Genomic DNA, 16495 nt, shown 5'->3' on the forward strand with positions numbered 1-16495 from the left:
CCGTCACTATCTTAAACACGTGCATTGGTCGCCCTACCTGCACCCACTGATGTTCAGGTGGCTGGACCAGCAACGGCAACCCAATCGTAGTAGAACGTACATCCAGATTGGTGTCTCTCTGTCAGGTCGCTTGAACTCACTACTTCATCGATTGCAAATGACAGCGGATTCAGCGTATCCCCGAGTTGCAGGGGCAACTCCAATCTACTACGTGCATTATGCTTCTGGAATGGAGGAAAGGTAGTATGCACTCACATGTAATCGAGAAGCCATGCGCTTCTTAACCTGTGTTACTGCAACGTATTGACATAGACGATTAAACGGCACATCTTCTCCCTAACAGAACATCGTCGTAGCAGACTCCACAGATAGCTCACTGGTCATTGCGAGATCAGTCCCGGCCCACAGAACGTCGAAGATTACCGAGATCTGTAAAACGGCGCCTTCCTATCAGCATGCGAGCGCCTGGACAGTTCACAACTGCACCGCTGTCAATCTAACACCGACGGAAGGACTCCATACCCGCTCATCAGTCATGTTTTCTGATGCGCATTACCGGTAGAGAGAGTGCTCAAGGCGCAACTCGAACGCATTATGCCATATTCTGAGATTTGTGCTCTATGCGCATAGAACCTACTTGTTCATATGGTGCTTACCATATTTTTCGTGGTACGCAAATCTGCGTACTTTAACGACACGTCGGTAGAGCGATTTTCCGGAACTTTGCATGACGTAAAATGAATGGCAAGGTTCATGCATCGTGAAGTTGCGGTTCGGTCGATCAAACGCTCCACATGCGGAAGGCGCACGGATGGGGTAGGCAAGTGTATAGCGAACACACTCGACTGACCTTTGCTGTCCGAGCATTGTAAAGCAAGTGTGCTTTGCGACATTATCGTATGTTGTAAGGATCGCCCGTCGCATGAACACTTGATTGGTACATAGTCAGCGAAGTCGATATGCCATGCACGCACGGTTCATAGCTCGGCACAGCTCGACTGCCATGATTGCGCCATGCGCACTCACCACTGATGGGTACACACAAGCTTCGTTCTGCACGTGCCATTCTGAAGGTATAGCATTCAAAACCCAGAATTGCTAAGGCCGAGGCAGGAGTGTTGAACGTAAAGGGCGTTCAGAGAAGGCCGTCGTATGCTGCTAAAGTTAATCGGTGGTGTATCTATGCGGCACTTTCCAGCACTCCTGAATGTGAAAGGCCGAAGACCCAGCTCTACAATTGGTGTTGTTGTGTGCCTTCTCGCAATTGGACGAAGCTTGACAGTAGCGAGCCGCCAGCTTTCGCCGCATCGTAACTCTTCCCCACATCCTAATGCGGATATTGTCCGCAAGCCAGCTTTGCAGCAATCATTTGCCTACTCCAACGTTTCACGACGATAGCCATATCAACTTCGTCGCCATCTTTCTTTTGATTGTGGACTCGACTTAAACTCAACCCAACCCACTCCTTTCAGTTTCACCGGATATGGTTTCGGAAGCGGTCATGCATGATTTCCTCCAATCGTAGTGCTCGGTGTATTTGAGATGAGCAGCCCAAGGTAGGCCTAGCTCTGACAATCGCCATGGCTGCTCGGGTGGTGGTGCTGTTGCCAAAATGAAGAAGGGAGTGTTGTAGATTGGTCTCAAAGTCCTTTGGTTGAGGTTTACTTCGTGCTGCCATGCTCCACAGCGCAAAGTTAATTCAAGACCAGGAATGAGTCGAGCGGACCAGACATCATGATAGTTGAGATGAATTATGTTCATAGAAGTTAAAATGCTGATAAGATAAATTGAGCGAAGAAAAGAGAACCAAGATAATGACATCTTTTGCAGATGGTTCCGAGATGCATGGCGCATCATACCTAGCATGACATCCTCGAATAGCTGAGCAAAGAAATAGAGGTGTATAAGGTGTACTGACATACCATAAAGAAGCAATGTGTCTCGATATCGCAGGCGCTGCCGTACCAAAAGCGAGAGCGCCAGCATCAAACCGTTGATCAACACCGAGCCTAAGAGCGAACCCAAAAAGAAAGTGTCGAAAAGAAGCACAGTTGGAGCGCGGGGCTCAACCGTGAAGTTTAAATGGCAGTACGTGCTAATGGTATCGCGTTTCCCCACTGGAAGCCTCGAGGGCACCGGCTATAGGGCATGGTGGAGGTGCCCAACGGTGGGCAGGTATCTTTCTACTCTCTTCGTATCGTGCGCAACAACAGCGGTGTCTCCGGCTCTTTACATTACTGTGCATCCGCAGCAGCCGCCCTTCTTCTCCGAGTCGTCCTCGACGCCCATCTTGGCAATGCCGTTCTGGCCCTGTGCACCAGATGGCGCACCTGTGTATGACGACATCTCCTTGTTGTATCTGCGAATCTCTCGTACAATGTCGTAAAATGCGTTGTCGACGTTGATGCGTGATTTCGCCGAGGTTTCGATGAACTTGCAGCCAAACTGCCGTGCCAAGTTCTGGCCCTCTGGAGAGAGGGTTAGCAAGAGACAGTGGAGTGCAGAGTGGAACATGGCTTACCTTGTGTCGACACCTGCCTTTCGCCGTCAAGATCGCACTTGTTTCCAACAACAATCATGGGGAAGTAGTCTTTGTCCTTCACGCGTAGGATCTGTTGCTGGAAAGTCATGATCTCCTCGAAGCTCTGCCTGTCGGTTATGGAGTAAACAAGCAGGAACCCTTCGCCAGTCCTCATGTACTGCTCGCGCATCGCAGAGTACTCTTCCTGGCCAGCCGTATCGAGTACATCAAGGAGCGCAACCTCGTCGTCGATGACACATTGCTTACGGTACGAGTCTGCGGAAAATTAGTCCATGTCCGCAACGCCCTGCTACAAAACTCGCTGCGTGAAGCTCACACCAACGTACCTTCGATCGTTGGATCGTACTCGTCGACGAAATGCGACTGGATGAGCTGGATAGTCAAGCAACTCTTGCCCACGCCACCGCCGCCGACGACCACCAGTTTGTACTCTCGGAGAAATTTGGATGCCATTGCGGTGTTGTCGTGGATGATGTTGTGTTGGAAGGGCTGGGGTTCGAAAAGAGGAGGCGGCTGGGAACACCAAGGGAGGATAGAGGCACGCGCAGAGCTGACAGACGCGACGAGAACTGTGGATGGCGCGCTCTTGATGAACTTGCAGGCACAGAGACGGCGGAGATGTGCTGTCAACCAGGGGAATAGAGTCGCAGTCGTAGAGAGGACGGGCAGCGCTCGATAGTTCGGCTTGAGCAGAAGACCGCTTAGCCCATCTGCGACTAGCGTTGCTTAGCGCTGGGCCCAAGCACCGCCCAACGAGCAGCGGGCCATCGAGACAGAGCTCTCCACACCAGTTAGGCGCAGGTGCTGCAAGCCACGCTCGCCGGCACATGTCTTGCGATGACACAAACACAATTGGCACAGCTGGCAGCGCACCCAGCAGACGTGTTGCACCACCATCGTGCAGCCTGGTCGACCCTGGGGGCAGGCAGCCACCGCTTACACAACAGCGGTTAAAGCGGCGGTTCTGAAATGCGTCTCTACTGTGATCAGTGCTTTCTCCAGCAGCACAGACATGACGGTCGTGGCTCGAGTACTCGCTGCTATGCACGACGTCGTGAGCCTCTAGATCGCACCGTGCTGCGTATCCTGCCTGTTCCAATGCGGCGGCGCGTACGAGAGCCGCGGCGAGCTTGCCAAAAAAAAGAAAACAATATCAATGTCGTGGTTGGGCAGGACCTTCGACAGTGCTTCCCGTTGTAACTGTCGGTGACTGGCAAGCGCGACTGGAAATTAAGGAAGCAATCTCTTCGCACATCATACCACTTCTATCGCACATCCAAGATGGTGTTATCAGGGTTTGAGACCCGTTGGCCTCGGCACCGCTCTAGCGGGGTGGGACGCGGCTCACCTGCTGCAGGCTTCGAGAAGCCTAACCCCTGAATCCAAGAACAAACAACCGACATTTCTACGAGGCACTCCGCTTGGTTCACCCAATTTAAAATCAACGACATGTCATGTTACGTACACTCAGAGACCCATTTACACATGCAATTACCTCCTAGGCCTCGCTCGCTCGCTAAGTGTCCTTGTCTGAAGTATTTCCATCGTCCTGGCCCTCAATCTCCACACGCTTGCCGTGTACGTTCTCCTCAACCTCTGGGACCAAGCTCTCCATGAACTCCACATCGCGACCAACGAGTGTCACCGTGTTGTGATCCTTGCCCCATCGGGGATAGCTGCCCACCTTGACGCCTTTTGGCTCTGTCTTGGCTGCCAACTCTGTTAGGTACCCAGCGATAGCGCTTTCGGCCAGAGGTGTTGAGATGAGAATACGCAGCACGCCCTTGCCTTCTGGATCTGTCAAGCGCGGTAAAACACGAGGCCTCATCCCATCGATCATAGCTTCGAACAACCTAGGTACGCCGGGCAGAATGTGAACGTTTCCGTTCACACAGCTGACGGGGACCCATAATGTCTCATTGACAAAGATGACTTGATCTTGATCTGGGATCGCATCGTCAAGGGGCAGCTCCACCATGCGTTTTTTGGCCGTAAGTGCGGCTGAAGGTACGTTCCAATCAAAGTTTGGTTGCGACTTGTGTGGCTTCGAGAGGCGTTTCATACGCTCGTAAGCCGCATCGTGCAACTTCAAGGGCAGGCTAAAGGCCTTGGCTATGGACTGGTAGGTAATGTCGTCGTGCCTGTGTTACTGTATTAGTATGTGCATCTAGTACAATCTTTCTCAGAGGACATACGTTGGGCCGATGCCTCCACTAGTGACGACAAAGTCATAGTTGTTGGACATGCGCTTTACGGCTTCAATGATCTCGCCCTCATCGTCGGCGATGACCTCTACACGACGGAGATTGATGCCCAATGAGAAACACCACTTGGCGAAGTATGCCTATGAAAGTCAAATGATGCTCAGTCTTCAAACATGCAGTGGCTAACTGAGTTGGTATCTACTGTCTGTTGTGTGCGTATCAGCAGCTATAGCTTATTAAGTCTGAACAACCTCTTGATAGCCTACCTTGCCTCCAAGCACCTCATCGCCTATGATTAAACAGGCGGCCGTGTGGATCAGACTTTTTTGCTGCTGGGTTGCGCCCGCCATGATCGATGACGTGATCGATGAAGCTTCAGCTCTCGCCGCCAACGAGTGTGCGAAATTCGGTACCGGACGTGATAAGTGTCGAACGACCTGGTTGATCCTGCTGAACATGAGACTATCAGGAGAAATGATGTCGGTCCCAAAAGGTAGCCGATTAATTGGGAAGGAGGGTTTGCAGAAAGGAGATGGACATGAGTGCCGGCACAGTACATGTCACTAGCGCGTTTCCTCACGTCCCCGGGTACCCCACCTTTACGCCAAAACATCGTCAAGCTTCATCAGCCTTACACCACTACATCCGCACGCGAAACGCTACCGCAAATCTTCCCAGTTGCTTGGGTCTCCAAGTGCCAGATCTTAAGATACCCAACACCATGGCAGGTCTTATGTCGTCCCCTGTCGCACCTATGCACTGATACGAGCCCCAGGCGTCCGAGTCGCGGCTTTACACCTTCTCAGACGAGACGAAGACGAAGCTACGTAAATTCAGACTGGGCACATCACGCGCCAAAGATCCTCAGGCTGTCATCTGTATGATCCTCTCGCGTTCCTAGCCGCTATGCGCCCACCACTCAAACCCAGAGCAAGGCTGATGCCGGCACCGTTCAGACGAGATCGATAAGAAGACACTGGAGGTCAGGCCTGTCGACGATGAGGTGTACACAGACGTAGGATCCGTGGCGGACGAACTGCCTGATCATGCACCACGCTTTGTGCTGCTAAGTTACCCTCTCACACTCGTATGTTCCGCGAGCTGTTCGCATGAGCAGGTATGGTCGCTGACACGCGCAGGATTCCGGCCGCTTGTCGGTTCCCTACGTCATGCTATACTACCTACCAATCACTTGCAACAGCGAGGTCAAGATGTTGTACGCCGGCGCAAAGGAATTGATGAGGAACACAGCAGAGGTCAACCGAATCATTGAAATTGACAACGCTGAGGACCTGGACGACATCGAGGATAAATTGAAGGAGTCATAGCTGGCAAAGGATGAGGGCTGGTAACGAGAAATGAGACAGACAGCTAAACGCAGACCGCCGAGCGATAGCGCTACAACATAAACGCATAGCACAAATCCCGATATTATGGCAATACACGAAAGGGCATTCAAGCGTCATACACGCATTACGATCGCAGGCAACACCTGATTGTCTTGCGTCCCTTTTGAGTACCATATAGCCAGCTCTCAGGCTCTGTATGCAACAACATCCACATTGTTCATCGTCGAAAGCTAATTTTTCTCAATAGCGTTAAAGACAATAAATCACTGTGCCGCAAGCTTGCACCATTCCAGATTGCCACGATGATCATCATGCTGTTCATCACCGAGGAGTCGCCGTTCTTGTTGCCTGTCATATCCAAGATTGCGATCATTCCGGTTGCGATCCTGATGTCCTAACTTGACAGTTCTCCGACCTTTATGCGCGTCGTCCTGCGTCACCCAACTACAATGCAGCAGCCCGGCTCATGTGTGCTCAATCAAAACGATGCTTTGAGTCCAGAGAACGACTGTTGGAGTGATGCAGCACTGTTTGTGCAGTAAGGTTCAAGACCAGTGACAGGCTTCAGATACGCGCACATAAGCGATGTTGTGAAGACGACGAGAGGACATGAAAAATTTGGACCCATATTTACAAGCACTGTCCTGGAAATTGGAGTGTTGTGATGTGCAAGCGCACAGATATGCTGAGATGTACTGAGTTCTACAACGACTCGTGACGGACTCAGTTTATTCTCATTGTCGCGGTATCTCAGGGTTGCTTTGTATGTTTGCACCCGTCTCACTACATCCTAACAACACAGTCGTCGTATTAGTATTGGAAAGAATAGACTGCAAATTCCGAATTCAACGCCACTCCATACCACTTTGTTACAGACATCAGTCACCGCGTTGTAGTCCTGAGCCTAGCTCTACGATTCGAGAAAAGAACGATTAAGACCGAGAAGCATATGATCAGAGAGACGCGGTTAGTCTTTGCTACATATTTGGGAAGGTCGATGAGTCAGCTTGAGCCGAAGCAGGAGGAACGATAGTACAGTAAACCTCTAATGGCTGCAGGCTTATCCTGACGCAAGACAGACTGTCAGCGTACAACTTAAACCTCGCACCTTCGAATCAGCAAAGCCTATGTCCGTAGTCTGCCGTCAAGATGAGCAGAATCTCATTTGATATAACAGTCACATATTTTGCATAGCTTTCGAATCTGTATTCAATCCCTCAACTTGAGGGACAGACTAGCCTATGGTCTGCGTGCACAGCAAGCAATGGAGAAGTCTCCAGAACAGCCTGATATCCACCTCACCATGTTAGTCAGCAGTCAGCATTTTAGCTGACTCGATTTGGCATGCCACGTAAGCTGCGATCAAAAACAGCCTTCTAGCGGGTGGGTGCGCCTCTACGCCACAGCTAAGAAAACCACTGATGAACTTTCAAAGACTCCAGGAGATTATGCTCACTAGTAGGACACACTATTAATCAAGTGAAAGTACGTGATAGAGTGCCTGCACCTGTGACTGCACTCCTGGACTACTGCAAAGAACAGTCGCAAACTTACGGTCTTACATCAGAAGGTAGAACGCTCGTGCACGCCTCATTTATAGTTGATGTCAAATTTATTGCGCAAACTGTACGCCACAGTGAAATAGGAGACCTTGGATAAAATTCAACTTGTCACAAAATCCCGTGCTCGATCGAAGTTGTGTCTATCGAGGGTACTAAATTCACAGCAAATCGGTTGTCCTGCCAAAATTTCACGATTTTGGCAAATTTGTAGCTATTAATTCCATGGCTTGATACATCTTGGTCGATCAGACAAGGCTATATGAATGTGTGACAAGCCGGCTTCGGTTCATCTTGCACTGTATGCAGCTCGCACCTGCACATGACGATACCGTTGAGTCCGAATATAGTGAGACTTACATAACCTGTGCTGACGATCCTCTGTCTGCTCGATACACTGATAAAAGATTAATGCCTTGAAATTTCCGACGTTTGCAAATTCACATAGACTCTCGAAGGGAAACTTTCGATCTTCTTTGCTTCATAGCAGAACATGGAATTTCAATTCTGACCTCCAGGCCTATGTCGTACAAGCCCAGGTGACCAGATTTGCAGCTCTATGACGTTGAGTCTGTGTTATGCCCACGAGAATAGTACAGCAGATTAGCGCAACATATCGTTCCGATATTTTGGCCTAACTTCTCGTTGCCGAGGCTCGTATACATTGTCCACGTCACAACCTGCATGGAATCCAAGGTAATGCGGCCTTGAGTACTCTACTGCTGAAGGTGGCAGGTATCCATTGAAAGCATTTGTAGCCTGGGCCACGAGATAGAGTATAACCATTGCCGCGAACTCGCTGAGACAATGCTTTCGCGCAAAAGGCGATCACAATCAAAATTGTTCTTCACACTTACATGAACGTGGCTACTGGAACGCGACGGCGAGTGTAGACCTGGAGGGGATTACCAAGGCCTCGCGGCTATGGCCCCAAAGGTGATGGCGTCCACTAGGTACTGGTATGCAGTGCGGTCCATATGTCCAGGTCAGGGCTAGTTTCAGTAGATCACCCTGAGCGCCATCAAACGGTGCGCTCAATCCGGTCGCAAGCCCTAGAGTGTTCCTGCCGTCTAGTCTAGCAGCGAAAGAGCAGCGGCTTTAGCCAATAACCATCGATTTTGATGTTCCGATGCCTCGGTCAACACGCCACGTTGCGAAACTACAACCGTACACATTGCTCGGAAGAATATCAGCAATATGTCGAGTGATTTCATGGATTACTGTCTTCCATTCCACGACCTGGTTGTGGGCAAAGAACGGTGCAGAGTCGATTCAATTACAGGAACATACGACTTTGACATCATGCACACATGCGCTCTGTGCACGCATAGCGGTACAGGTGGACGAGGCGCCAGGCCTATTACATGCTTCTGCCGGTTTCGCGGCTTCGGTCCAATTCATCGATCATGTTTTTAAATTCTGCGTGCGGGGACCCCGCATTGAAAAAAACGCCGCTCCACCTCGGTGTACCTACCGGTAGTGTGACCGCTGTTAGTAGTTCTCGCCTCATGTCCATCGGGACTGGCTCCGCGCAGAATGCGTGCGTCGTGACCACTTGCCGCGGCTTGTTTGTACGTTAGCTTCGTATTCAGTCGATAGCGTACCTCAGCACCAGGCCTCTATGAGGATAAAGACCTGCACCACGCGTGCGCAGTCTTGTGATCAGTGGCCTGCGTCTGTAGAACCTTCTGCGTAACGTTTCACTACATAGGCGCGCCTCACTTGCTTGAGAAGACGCTTCCATCACCATGGGCCATGCTATGCAAACACCGGGGCATGACCCTCACGATACCAATGTCCGCGATATCGAGAAAACCGGCGATCATGCTTCCCATCGCGAGTGGAAGGACCATACGCCCCCCAGCGAGGTCGAGAAAGGCGAGCAGCTGCACCTGGCTCCAACTATCAGCAGAGGGCCAACTGTGCACGAAAAAGTGAGTTGGACATTCAGTCATGAAAGACGTTGACTAATCGACGTCTTATAGATGAATGGAAAGCTTTTCATGACTCTGTTGTGCATGTCCTTTCTGTGGATTGGCTCGCAAATTCCACTGTTCCTGTTTGGTTCCGTCCTGCCTCTCATCTACAATGATATTGGTGGTGTCGACAGATGGGTCTGGTTCGTGATCGGCTATCTCATCCCCAACGCTGCTCTTTGTCCATTTGTAGGTGCACTATCCGATCTCTTTGGCCGCCAGAAGGTCGCGATTTTTGGACAGGTGTGTCTCATTGTGGGGCCTATCATCACCGCAACGGCAAACTCAATGAACATCGCTATAGGTACGTGGTTGCACACCGTTATCAAAATTGAGTACACTGACATTATCTAGCTGGCAATGTCTTCTCTGGTGTCGGTGCTGGTATGAACGAACTCATTGCACTCGCCGGGACAGCAGAAGTCGTGCCTGTCAAGGATCGTGGCAAGTATGTTGGCCTGGTCGTCTTGACCATCCTGCCTTTCTGCCCATCAGTTTTGTACGCCCAACTCATCGCTGAATCGAGCAACTGGCGCTACAACGGTATTTTCGTCGGCGTTTGGAACTTCATCGGCCTTCTTCTATGCGTTTTCTGTTACCACGACCCCTCTCGCCTTACCGCAGAGTACACTGCAACTCATGTCCTAAAGCGCATTGACTATATTGGTGGTGTTCAGAGTATTGGCGGCATCACCTGTTTCATGATGGGTTTGCAATGGGGCGCATCACAAGTGAGTCATCTTCGGATCCCTTCTTCCTCTTCGTGGTGACTAACATATTCCAGTATGTATGGGGAAGTGTGCACAATATCATACCCCTGATCATCGGAATCATCATGATTGCGGCTTTCTTTGTATGGGAGTTTTTTGCGCCGCATCCCATGGTCCCTCGAGCGTTGTTCAAGAAGGCCAAGAAGACGATGATTGTAATTCTTTTGATTACTTGGCTCAGCGGTGGCAATTTCTTCGTTTTGCTCCTTTTCTGGCCTACTCAAATCTACAATGTATATGGTAAGTCCAGTCGTTTCTTTTTATTGAGAATATACTGATTGTACTTTAGGTGACGACCCAATCGGTGTCGGTGTTCGATCTCTCCCTATCGGATTTGGTATCGTAGTCGGTGCAGCAATCTGTTTGGTCCTCATCCCCATCACCAAGGGTCGCATTCGCTTGTTGCTACTACTATTCACGGCCTTGATGACTGCAGGCACCGGTGCCATGTCAGTCTCCACACCCCACAACCTCAACACCATTTATGGTCTTGTCACCATCGCATCTATCGGCGTCGGCGGTGTGATCATCCCATGCTCCATTATTGCACAGATCGCCTGTCCAGATGAGCTCATTGCCACAGTAACCGCCATCACACTCAGCCTCCGTTACATAGGTGGTGCTATCACGTTTGCGGTCGCCTCCAATCTCTTCTACCACAATGTCACCATCTACGCGACTGAGATAGTTGCTACCAAGACTATTGCCGGAAATGCCATCATCAATCCTTTCAAACCTGAAGGTTTGGCGCTTATTGCGCATGTCACAGAACTTGTTGCAAATGCTCAATTCGATCAGCTGCGCGAGATACTCGCTACAAATCCTCTGGTCTTGAACAGGAACAGTTACGGACTTATCGTTGCGAGTGCACAAGAAGCCTTCTCCCTGGCCTATCGATGGCCATATTGGGTCTCTATCGCTTTTGGAGGGTCTTGCTTCATTCTCAGTATCTTTGTTGGCGACATTGGGGCCCTTCTGGACAGCCATATTGCCGCTGCCGTCTAGACAGTAAGGAACGAGTTGGCGACTAGCCAGAGTCCGTTGATTTACCATTAGTCACACATGGGAGAGGAATACAAAACGAACTCACCAAATTCGACTTTCTAGACAGGAATCTATCGTGCTCCTCTGCAGTGTCTCTCATATGCCTACTCTTACGTTAGCTCACGAAGTAGGAGTTCTGCTTTGAAGTAGGCAAGACTGCCTTTGAGATTATGGCTGGCTCTAAATTCGCCAAGATGATATTGCTCTTAAATATTGCAACAAATTTTCGCAACTGTGAGTCGTTCTTTCCATCGTGCGGGGAGAACTGTAATCACACGAGCCAACTTATTTCATTTCCATAGACCTAGGATGAACGTGTCTGTGAACACGTCAACATGAATGCATAACAAAGTGATGACAATGACAACGAAAACAACAAGAACTTCATTCATAGCGGATTTACGACAGAGATGAGAACCAGAAGTGCCGAGAAGGGGTAGGATAGTAGTCCTGTGTTCTGCAAAGCCTTGCTTGCTGAACCTGTTGTTTGTTCTGGCACGACGCCACCGGAAGTGCTGCTGGAACTCGGAAACAAGCCGGAAAACAACATTGAAGTGGAAGTTTCGCTGCTAGAAGGTGAACTGATCTGTAATGTGGACAAGCAGGTCCTCAATGATGGCGGTAGATTACCATTAACTGTGAAGAAGTTGAAGTGATCGATGCTGACAATTTGCCCACACGGTCGGCCAAATCACCAGATTGGCGATACCAGTCCTCCTCTGGTTCGTAGAGACACTCGCCCACAGTGACTGCCTTGTATCCAAGCTGCGTAAGGGTCGAGAGCATATATTTGGTAAGATCATTAGCAATTTACCTAATGATGACGTAGCGTTGAAGAAAAAATACCTCGAAAGTTAGAATAGAGTGTTAATAAGTTGAATAAGTTCCTTATCGTAATGTAATAGTTAATGACTATTATTTAGCTATACAATCCTAATAACGTACACTATAAGTAAGTAGCTAACATAAGTAAGTAGCTTACTTTTACTAAGACTATACTTATACTTTAACATCTGTTAAAGTTGTACTTTATTTAAAGACCGTAAGCACTGATTCTATTAGTTCTTAGGGATGAGTACGGTTACTAGATTAGTAAGGGTTATTAACTAAGCAAAGCTTGTAAAGATAGGGTGTAATAAGTAGTACAGAGTAGACTGTCTAGCTTAAGAGCAGGTTAAGATTCTAAAGATAAACTTAATTAAGAAGGTTAAATATAAACTAGAAGGGTTATATTCCTACTAACTATATACTAAGGAGATATAGTGCTTATTAACAAGTAACTAGGGTTAGTCTAATAAAATACAAGAGGGTGCTTATTGTTAGGCGCTGGGCCCGGGGGTACCTCTGCCTGTCTTGGCGAGCTACCATGGGGCTAGTCAGCCCGGACTATATAAAGGTGTCGGAGGTTATTGCTAATACTCCAGCAATTAGTCTCGTCACTACATACTACGTACCTCAATACACCTGCTATCCTCTTCAACCCTATTCTCCCTCGTGATCGCTTTGTACACTCTTTACACTTATTAATAAGCACATTATACTATGCTTGTTAATAAGTATATTATACTATACTTATTAATAAGCAGTTATATGTGTTATGCTTGTTAATAAGCAGTTATGTAACGTCCCTGTCTGCTCTGTCTTTCTCTACTGTTCGTTCCTTTAGGGCAGAGTTAGGGGTCTTGGTTGGCTAGTACTTATGTTTGTGCCGTGCCCTGGCACAGGATTGTAACAACATCTTTTTAATACTATAGTATATAGTAGTAATATACTATATAAAGGAGGTATCTTAGACTAACTCGTAGTACTCATATTAGATAACTAAACTTACTAAACCAGGTTAGGGTTAACCTTAGTTAACTTGGGGGCTAGCTACCTACATAAAAAATCAGCCATCTAAACTAATAATTATTAATTAATTACCTTTATTATCATCTTTACATATTAAGTATATTATCTAAAAATTGAGAGTCTTACTAATACTACTAAAATACCCTTTTAGCATTTTGCTATCAATAATACAGGATTTAATAATAATCCTAATAAATTACATAACCTATATATCTTAGCTATACTAGGTATAGACCTACTACGCCTTTCTAGACGTATAGAAGAAGATAGACCTACACTAGACTATCTCTACCCTACCCTAGGGTACCCCTTACCTTTTTGCCAGCGTACCCTACCCAACCCCTACCCAACCCCTACCCTTTTACTAGCCTACTAGTACTTAAAAAAAAAGCTTCTTTGTAGAGTCTGATTCGTCTATAAGGTACATTACTCTATTTACTAGCACAACATAATTAAACTCTAAGACAGAGATTCTAAATTCCTAAGAGACCATCTGTATTTGATTTGAATTATCTAGGTTCTACTTGCGTATAGTCCTTGGCGGCCAGCTCCTGACATAGCTAACGAGCGTTCTACCAGCATCTAAATAACCGCTCTACAGACCTTAGTCCTGCTCATCGAATTTGTCGGCTCTAGCAGCGCATTGTTCACACTCGTCACAGGACTCGCTGTCCCATCACCTACCGTGCAATTGCCAGAAACAGGGAAGCTGTACAATGTCCGACTTCATCATGTTTTACTCAGTTGCAGCAATTCCGTACAGCTAGCGTAGCTCAGCCGCACACTTTGCACACGCATGCAGTCAATCAGCTGCAGCAAAATGACAAACCGTCGTCTCTATAGCTGATCGCATTAGGTGGAAATGATATGGCTACATGTTTTCGCGACACCATATCAGCGATGGGGCCAGCGTTGAATTTAGCACCATCCGCAGGGTCGCCAAAATTTGATAGGTGAGTGTGATGGCGCTGTACGTAGGCGATCAGAGGCGGAAAAAACAAAAATATGGTAGAGCAAGTTATTGGGCGGGCCCTTAATGGTCGTTGTCCTTGAAAATCTGTTGTAATTATTACATTTTTGCCGAGCTCCAGAATTATACACAATCTTGCCCGGCTACAGAAGTCTTTAAACTTTTACCCAGTTCTAAACATTTGTACAATTTCGCCCCGTTCTAAAATTTCCCACACCTTTGCCACGATCTAAAATTTCCAACACCTTTGCCCAGCTCCAAAATTTCCCACCTTTGTCCTGCTCCAAAATTCCTCCGAAGGCTCACTGCTGGGCCTGAGTACAGTTCATCGGTGACAATTGTCTTGAAGAGCATCTAACCCATCTGCACCCGCTGAAAGCACTTGCGGATATTGACATGATTTACTTGTTTGTGGCCGCGCTGTCAGTGGTCCAACTTGATGCTTATTTGTATCCATAGCAGTAGTCTCCACCTGAAACGTCGAGGATCTCCCTAATTGGCTTGGCCTTCGCTAGGAACCCCATATCCATCATATAGTCAAGCGTGATGTTCTTGCCAGATGGATCATCGAGGAGAGCGTCAGTGCCGGAAACAGCAGTTTGTCCTTTTGCGCGTGTAGCGTGATCACCCTGCTGCCAGGTAGTGTACGTTTTGTCCACGAAAGAATGATGTAGCCAGAACACTGGATCGGAGGGGCTTGCCCAGAAGTCCCACATTTCCGGACCGACTGCGAAGTGACCGCCACCGTGAACCCCCATACTAAAGCTGTTGTCGGGGTCGCCTGCGTTGAATGCTGCTACCATGGTGGTGAAGTCAGGGGCTAAAGTTATGTTGGTGATGGCTGACGGGTCCGAGTACGAACCGCTCGCGACTTTGTTATTCAGGTCTCGGGTCAGGCAGTGTGGGTGGTAGCCCAAAGGATCCTCGAGAGCTGGCAAATTCTTGAAGTCAGAGACCTGAGGGAATAACTGGAAAGACCCATTGTGATTGGCAAAAGGACCAGTGACTACACAACCGCCACCGTTTCCATTCGTAAGCGCAGTACCGACTCCTGGAACTATCGCAGTAGTGCGACTCGGGTTGAAAAGCCCATCACCGCTTAGTGAGGTCTCACTACCATCAAAGATAGGGGAAGCAGTAAGGTTAGTAGCCCACTTGGGCCAGTCAATATAAGGGATGGCGTACTCGTAGCCACATTCTGTGCGAAGAGTGTTTTCGAAGACATGGATAAATTCGCGGTGGAAGGTGGGGAAAGCTCCGTTCAAGTGTACGTGGACAGTACGGTTGATATGCGTTGCAACAAAGTCGTCGTAATGATTCTGAGCTCCTGGTGCTAGTCCCTCGGGAATTCGTGATGGGAGTTTCATCAAACATTTAACACTGTTGATAAAGGCCAGGCGTTCTGTGGTAGATATATCGCCCCTGTCACGATGTGAGTAAAACTTCTAAGATCTAGATTTCAACGAGTAGACATACCATTCCCGACGGATTAGGCGAATGTCGTCGTTGCAGTTTTGGGAGCGATGACCGATTAGATCAGATCGATGATTCTTGTATGATACATCTGTCGGTGCAGCTTGGGCGAGAACAGCCACGAGCAACCAGCCCTGTAGGGTATTGCGGAAAAATTGTAACATGTTTCAGAGACTTCGAAGAGTCTTAGCTTATATTGTTGAGCAAGCGTAGGTGGATGCCCCTATATGATGGGGTGAAGCGATGCTGCCGTAGATGAGAATTTTATTGCACTTCGCCCTTCCTCTAATTATATAGGAATTTTCGCAGCTACGATCTTGACTGAGTGCACCGGAGCGACCGGACACTAGTACATGATTTCGTTAACTCTACTCCTTTGTCTCGCACGCGTGCAGGTGCTTCAGTGAGGCTTCAATAAATTACAGGGATGATCCAGGTACATATATTTACCTCGTTAACGAGTTACGAAGGGTAGTATGAGTGCATCATGAATCAGTGCGAACTAAGAAGACGGTGTAAGTATGGACGAAAGTGCTGGTAGTAAACGAAGCGTGACACTAAGCCCTTGTCGATAGATGGGCGAGAAGGACCTCGGCCTCGGCCAGTTAGTAACGCGTCTGCCATACGTCGTACGTTGATAAAAACTCAACGTCGTTCAAGGTTGAGGATCCACTCTACAAGAATCTGTTCTTCAATAAGGTATAGCTTTCCATTCACTGGGATTGTCTTGTATTCTCGGGCGGATGCGACTAAGGTG

General features: G+C 48.4%; 5 protein-coding genes across 5 annotated transcripts, besides 10 other annotated features; 2 read left to right on the forward strand and 3 right to left on the reverse strand.

Moving 5' to 3' along the window:
• Positions 1 to 2229: 2229 nt before the first annotated feature.
• On the reverse strand, positions 2230 to 2995 carry EKO05_0009013 (RAS1 protein; the record flags this gene model as incomplete). The annotated part of the gene is made up of 3 exons (XM_038942046.1): positions 2230 to 2468; positions 2522 to 2797; positions 2869 to 2995. The coding sequence occupies 3 exons, from the start codon at positions 2993 to 2995 to the stop codon at positions 2230 to 2232; spliced, it is 642 nt and encodes a 213-aa protein (XP_038795626.1).
• Positions 2996 to 4058: 1063 nt separating this feature from the next.
• On the reverse strand, positions 4059 to 5204 carry EKO05_0009014 (uncharacterized protein; the record flags this gene model as incomplete). The annotated part of the gene is made up of 4 exons (XM_059637447.1): positions 4059 to 4683; positions 4738 to 4886; positions 4934 to 4951; positions 5013 to 5204. 4 exons carry the CDS (start codon positions 5202 to 5204, stop codon positions 4059 to 4061), a joined length of 984 nt encoding a protein of 327 aa, XP_059493430.1.
• A 74-nt stretch (positions 5205 to 5278) lies between these two features.
• Positions 5279 to 6074, forward strand: EKO05_0009015 (uncharacterized protein; the record flags this gene model as incomplete). Its single annotated transcript, XM_059637448.1, has 4 exons — positions 5279 to 5470; positions 5522 to 5624; positions 5703 to 5833; positions 5886 to 6074. The coding sequence occupies 4 exons, from the start codon at positions 5279 to 5281 to the stop codon at positions 6072 to 6074; spliced, it is 615 nt and encodes a 204-aa protein (XP_059493431.1).
• Positions 6075 to 9402: 3328 nt separating this feature from the next.
• Positions 9403 to 11405, forward strand: EKO05_0009016 (uncharacterized protein; the record flags this gene model as incomplete). Its single annotated transcript, XM_038942070.1, has 5 exons — positions 9403 to 9588; positions 9640 to 9934; positions 9985 to 10361; positions 10415 to 10640; positions 10690 to 11405. 5 exons carry the CDS (start codon positions 9403 to 9405, stop codon positions 11403 to 11405), a joined length of 1800 nt encoding a protein of 599 aa, XP_038795629.1.
• A 996-nt stretch (positions 11406 to 12401) lies between these two features.
• Positions 12402 to 12695: a mobile genetic element.
• Positions 12424 to 12480: a tandem repeat.
• Positions 12450 to 12688: a mobile genetic element.
• Positions 12689 to 13023: a mobile genetic element.
• Positions 13024 to 13183: a mobile genetic element.
• Positions 13184 to 13264: 81 nt separating this feature from the next.
• Positions 13265 to 13516: a dispersed repeat.
• Positions 13319 to 13585: a mobile genetic element.
• Positions 13567 to 13624: a tandem repeat.
• Positions 13586 to 13624: a tandem repeat.
• Positions 13625 to 13654: a tandem repeat.
• Positions 13655 to 14708: 1054 nt separating this feature from the next.
• EKO05_0009017 (Tyrosinase) lies at positions 14709 to 15902 on the reverse strand (the record flags this gene model as incomplete). The annotated part of the gene is made up of 2 exons (XM_038941984.1): positions 14709 to 15687; positions 15742 to 15902. The coding sequence occupies 2 exons, from the start codon at positions 15900 to 15902 to the stop codon at positions 14709 to 14711; spliced, it is 1140 nt and encodes a 379-aa protein (XP_038795630.1).
• Positions 15903 to 16495: the final 593 nt, after the last annotated feature.

Source organism: Ascochyta rabiei, chromosome 16 (genome assembly GCF_004011695.2).
Source record: "Ascochyta rabiei chromosome 16, complete sequence".
Taxonomy (NCBI): Eukaryota; Fungi; Ascomycota; class Dothideomycetes; order Pleosporales; family Didymellaceae; genus Ascochyta; species Ascochyta rabiei.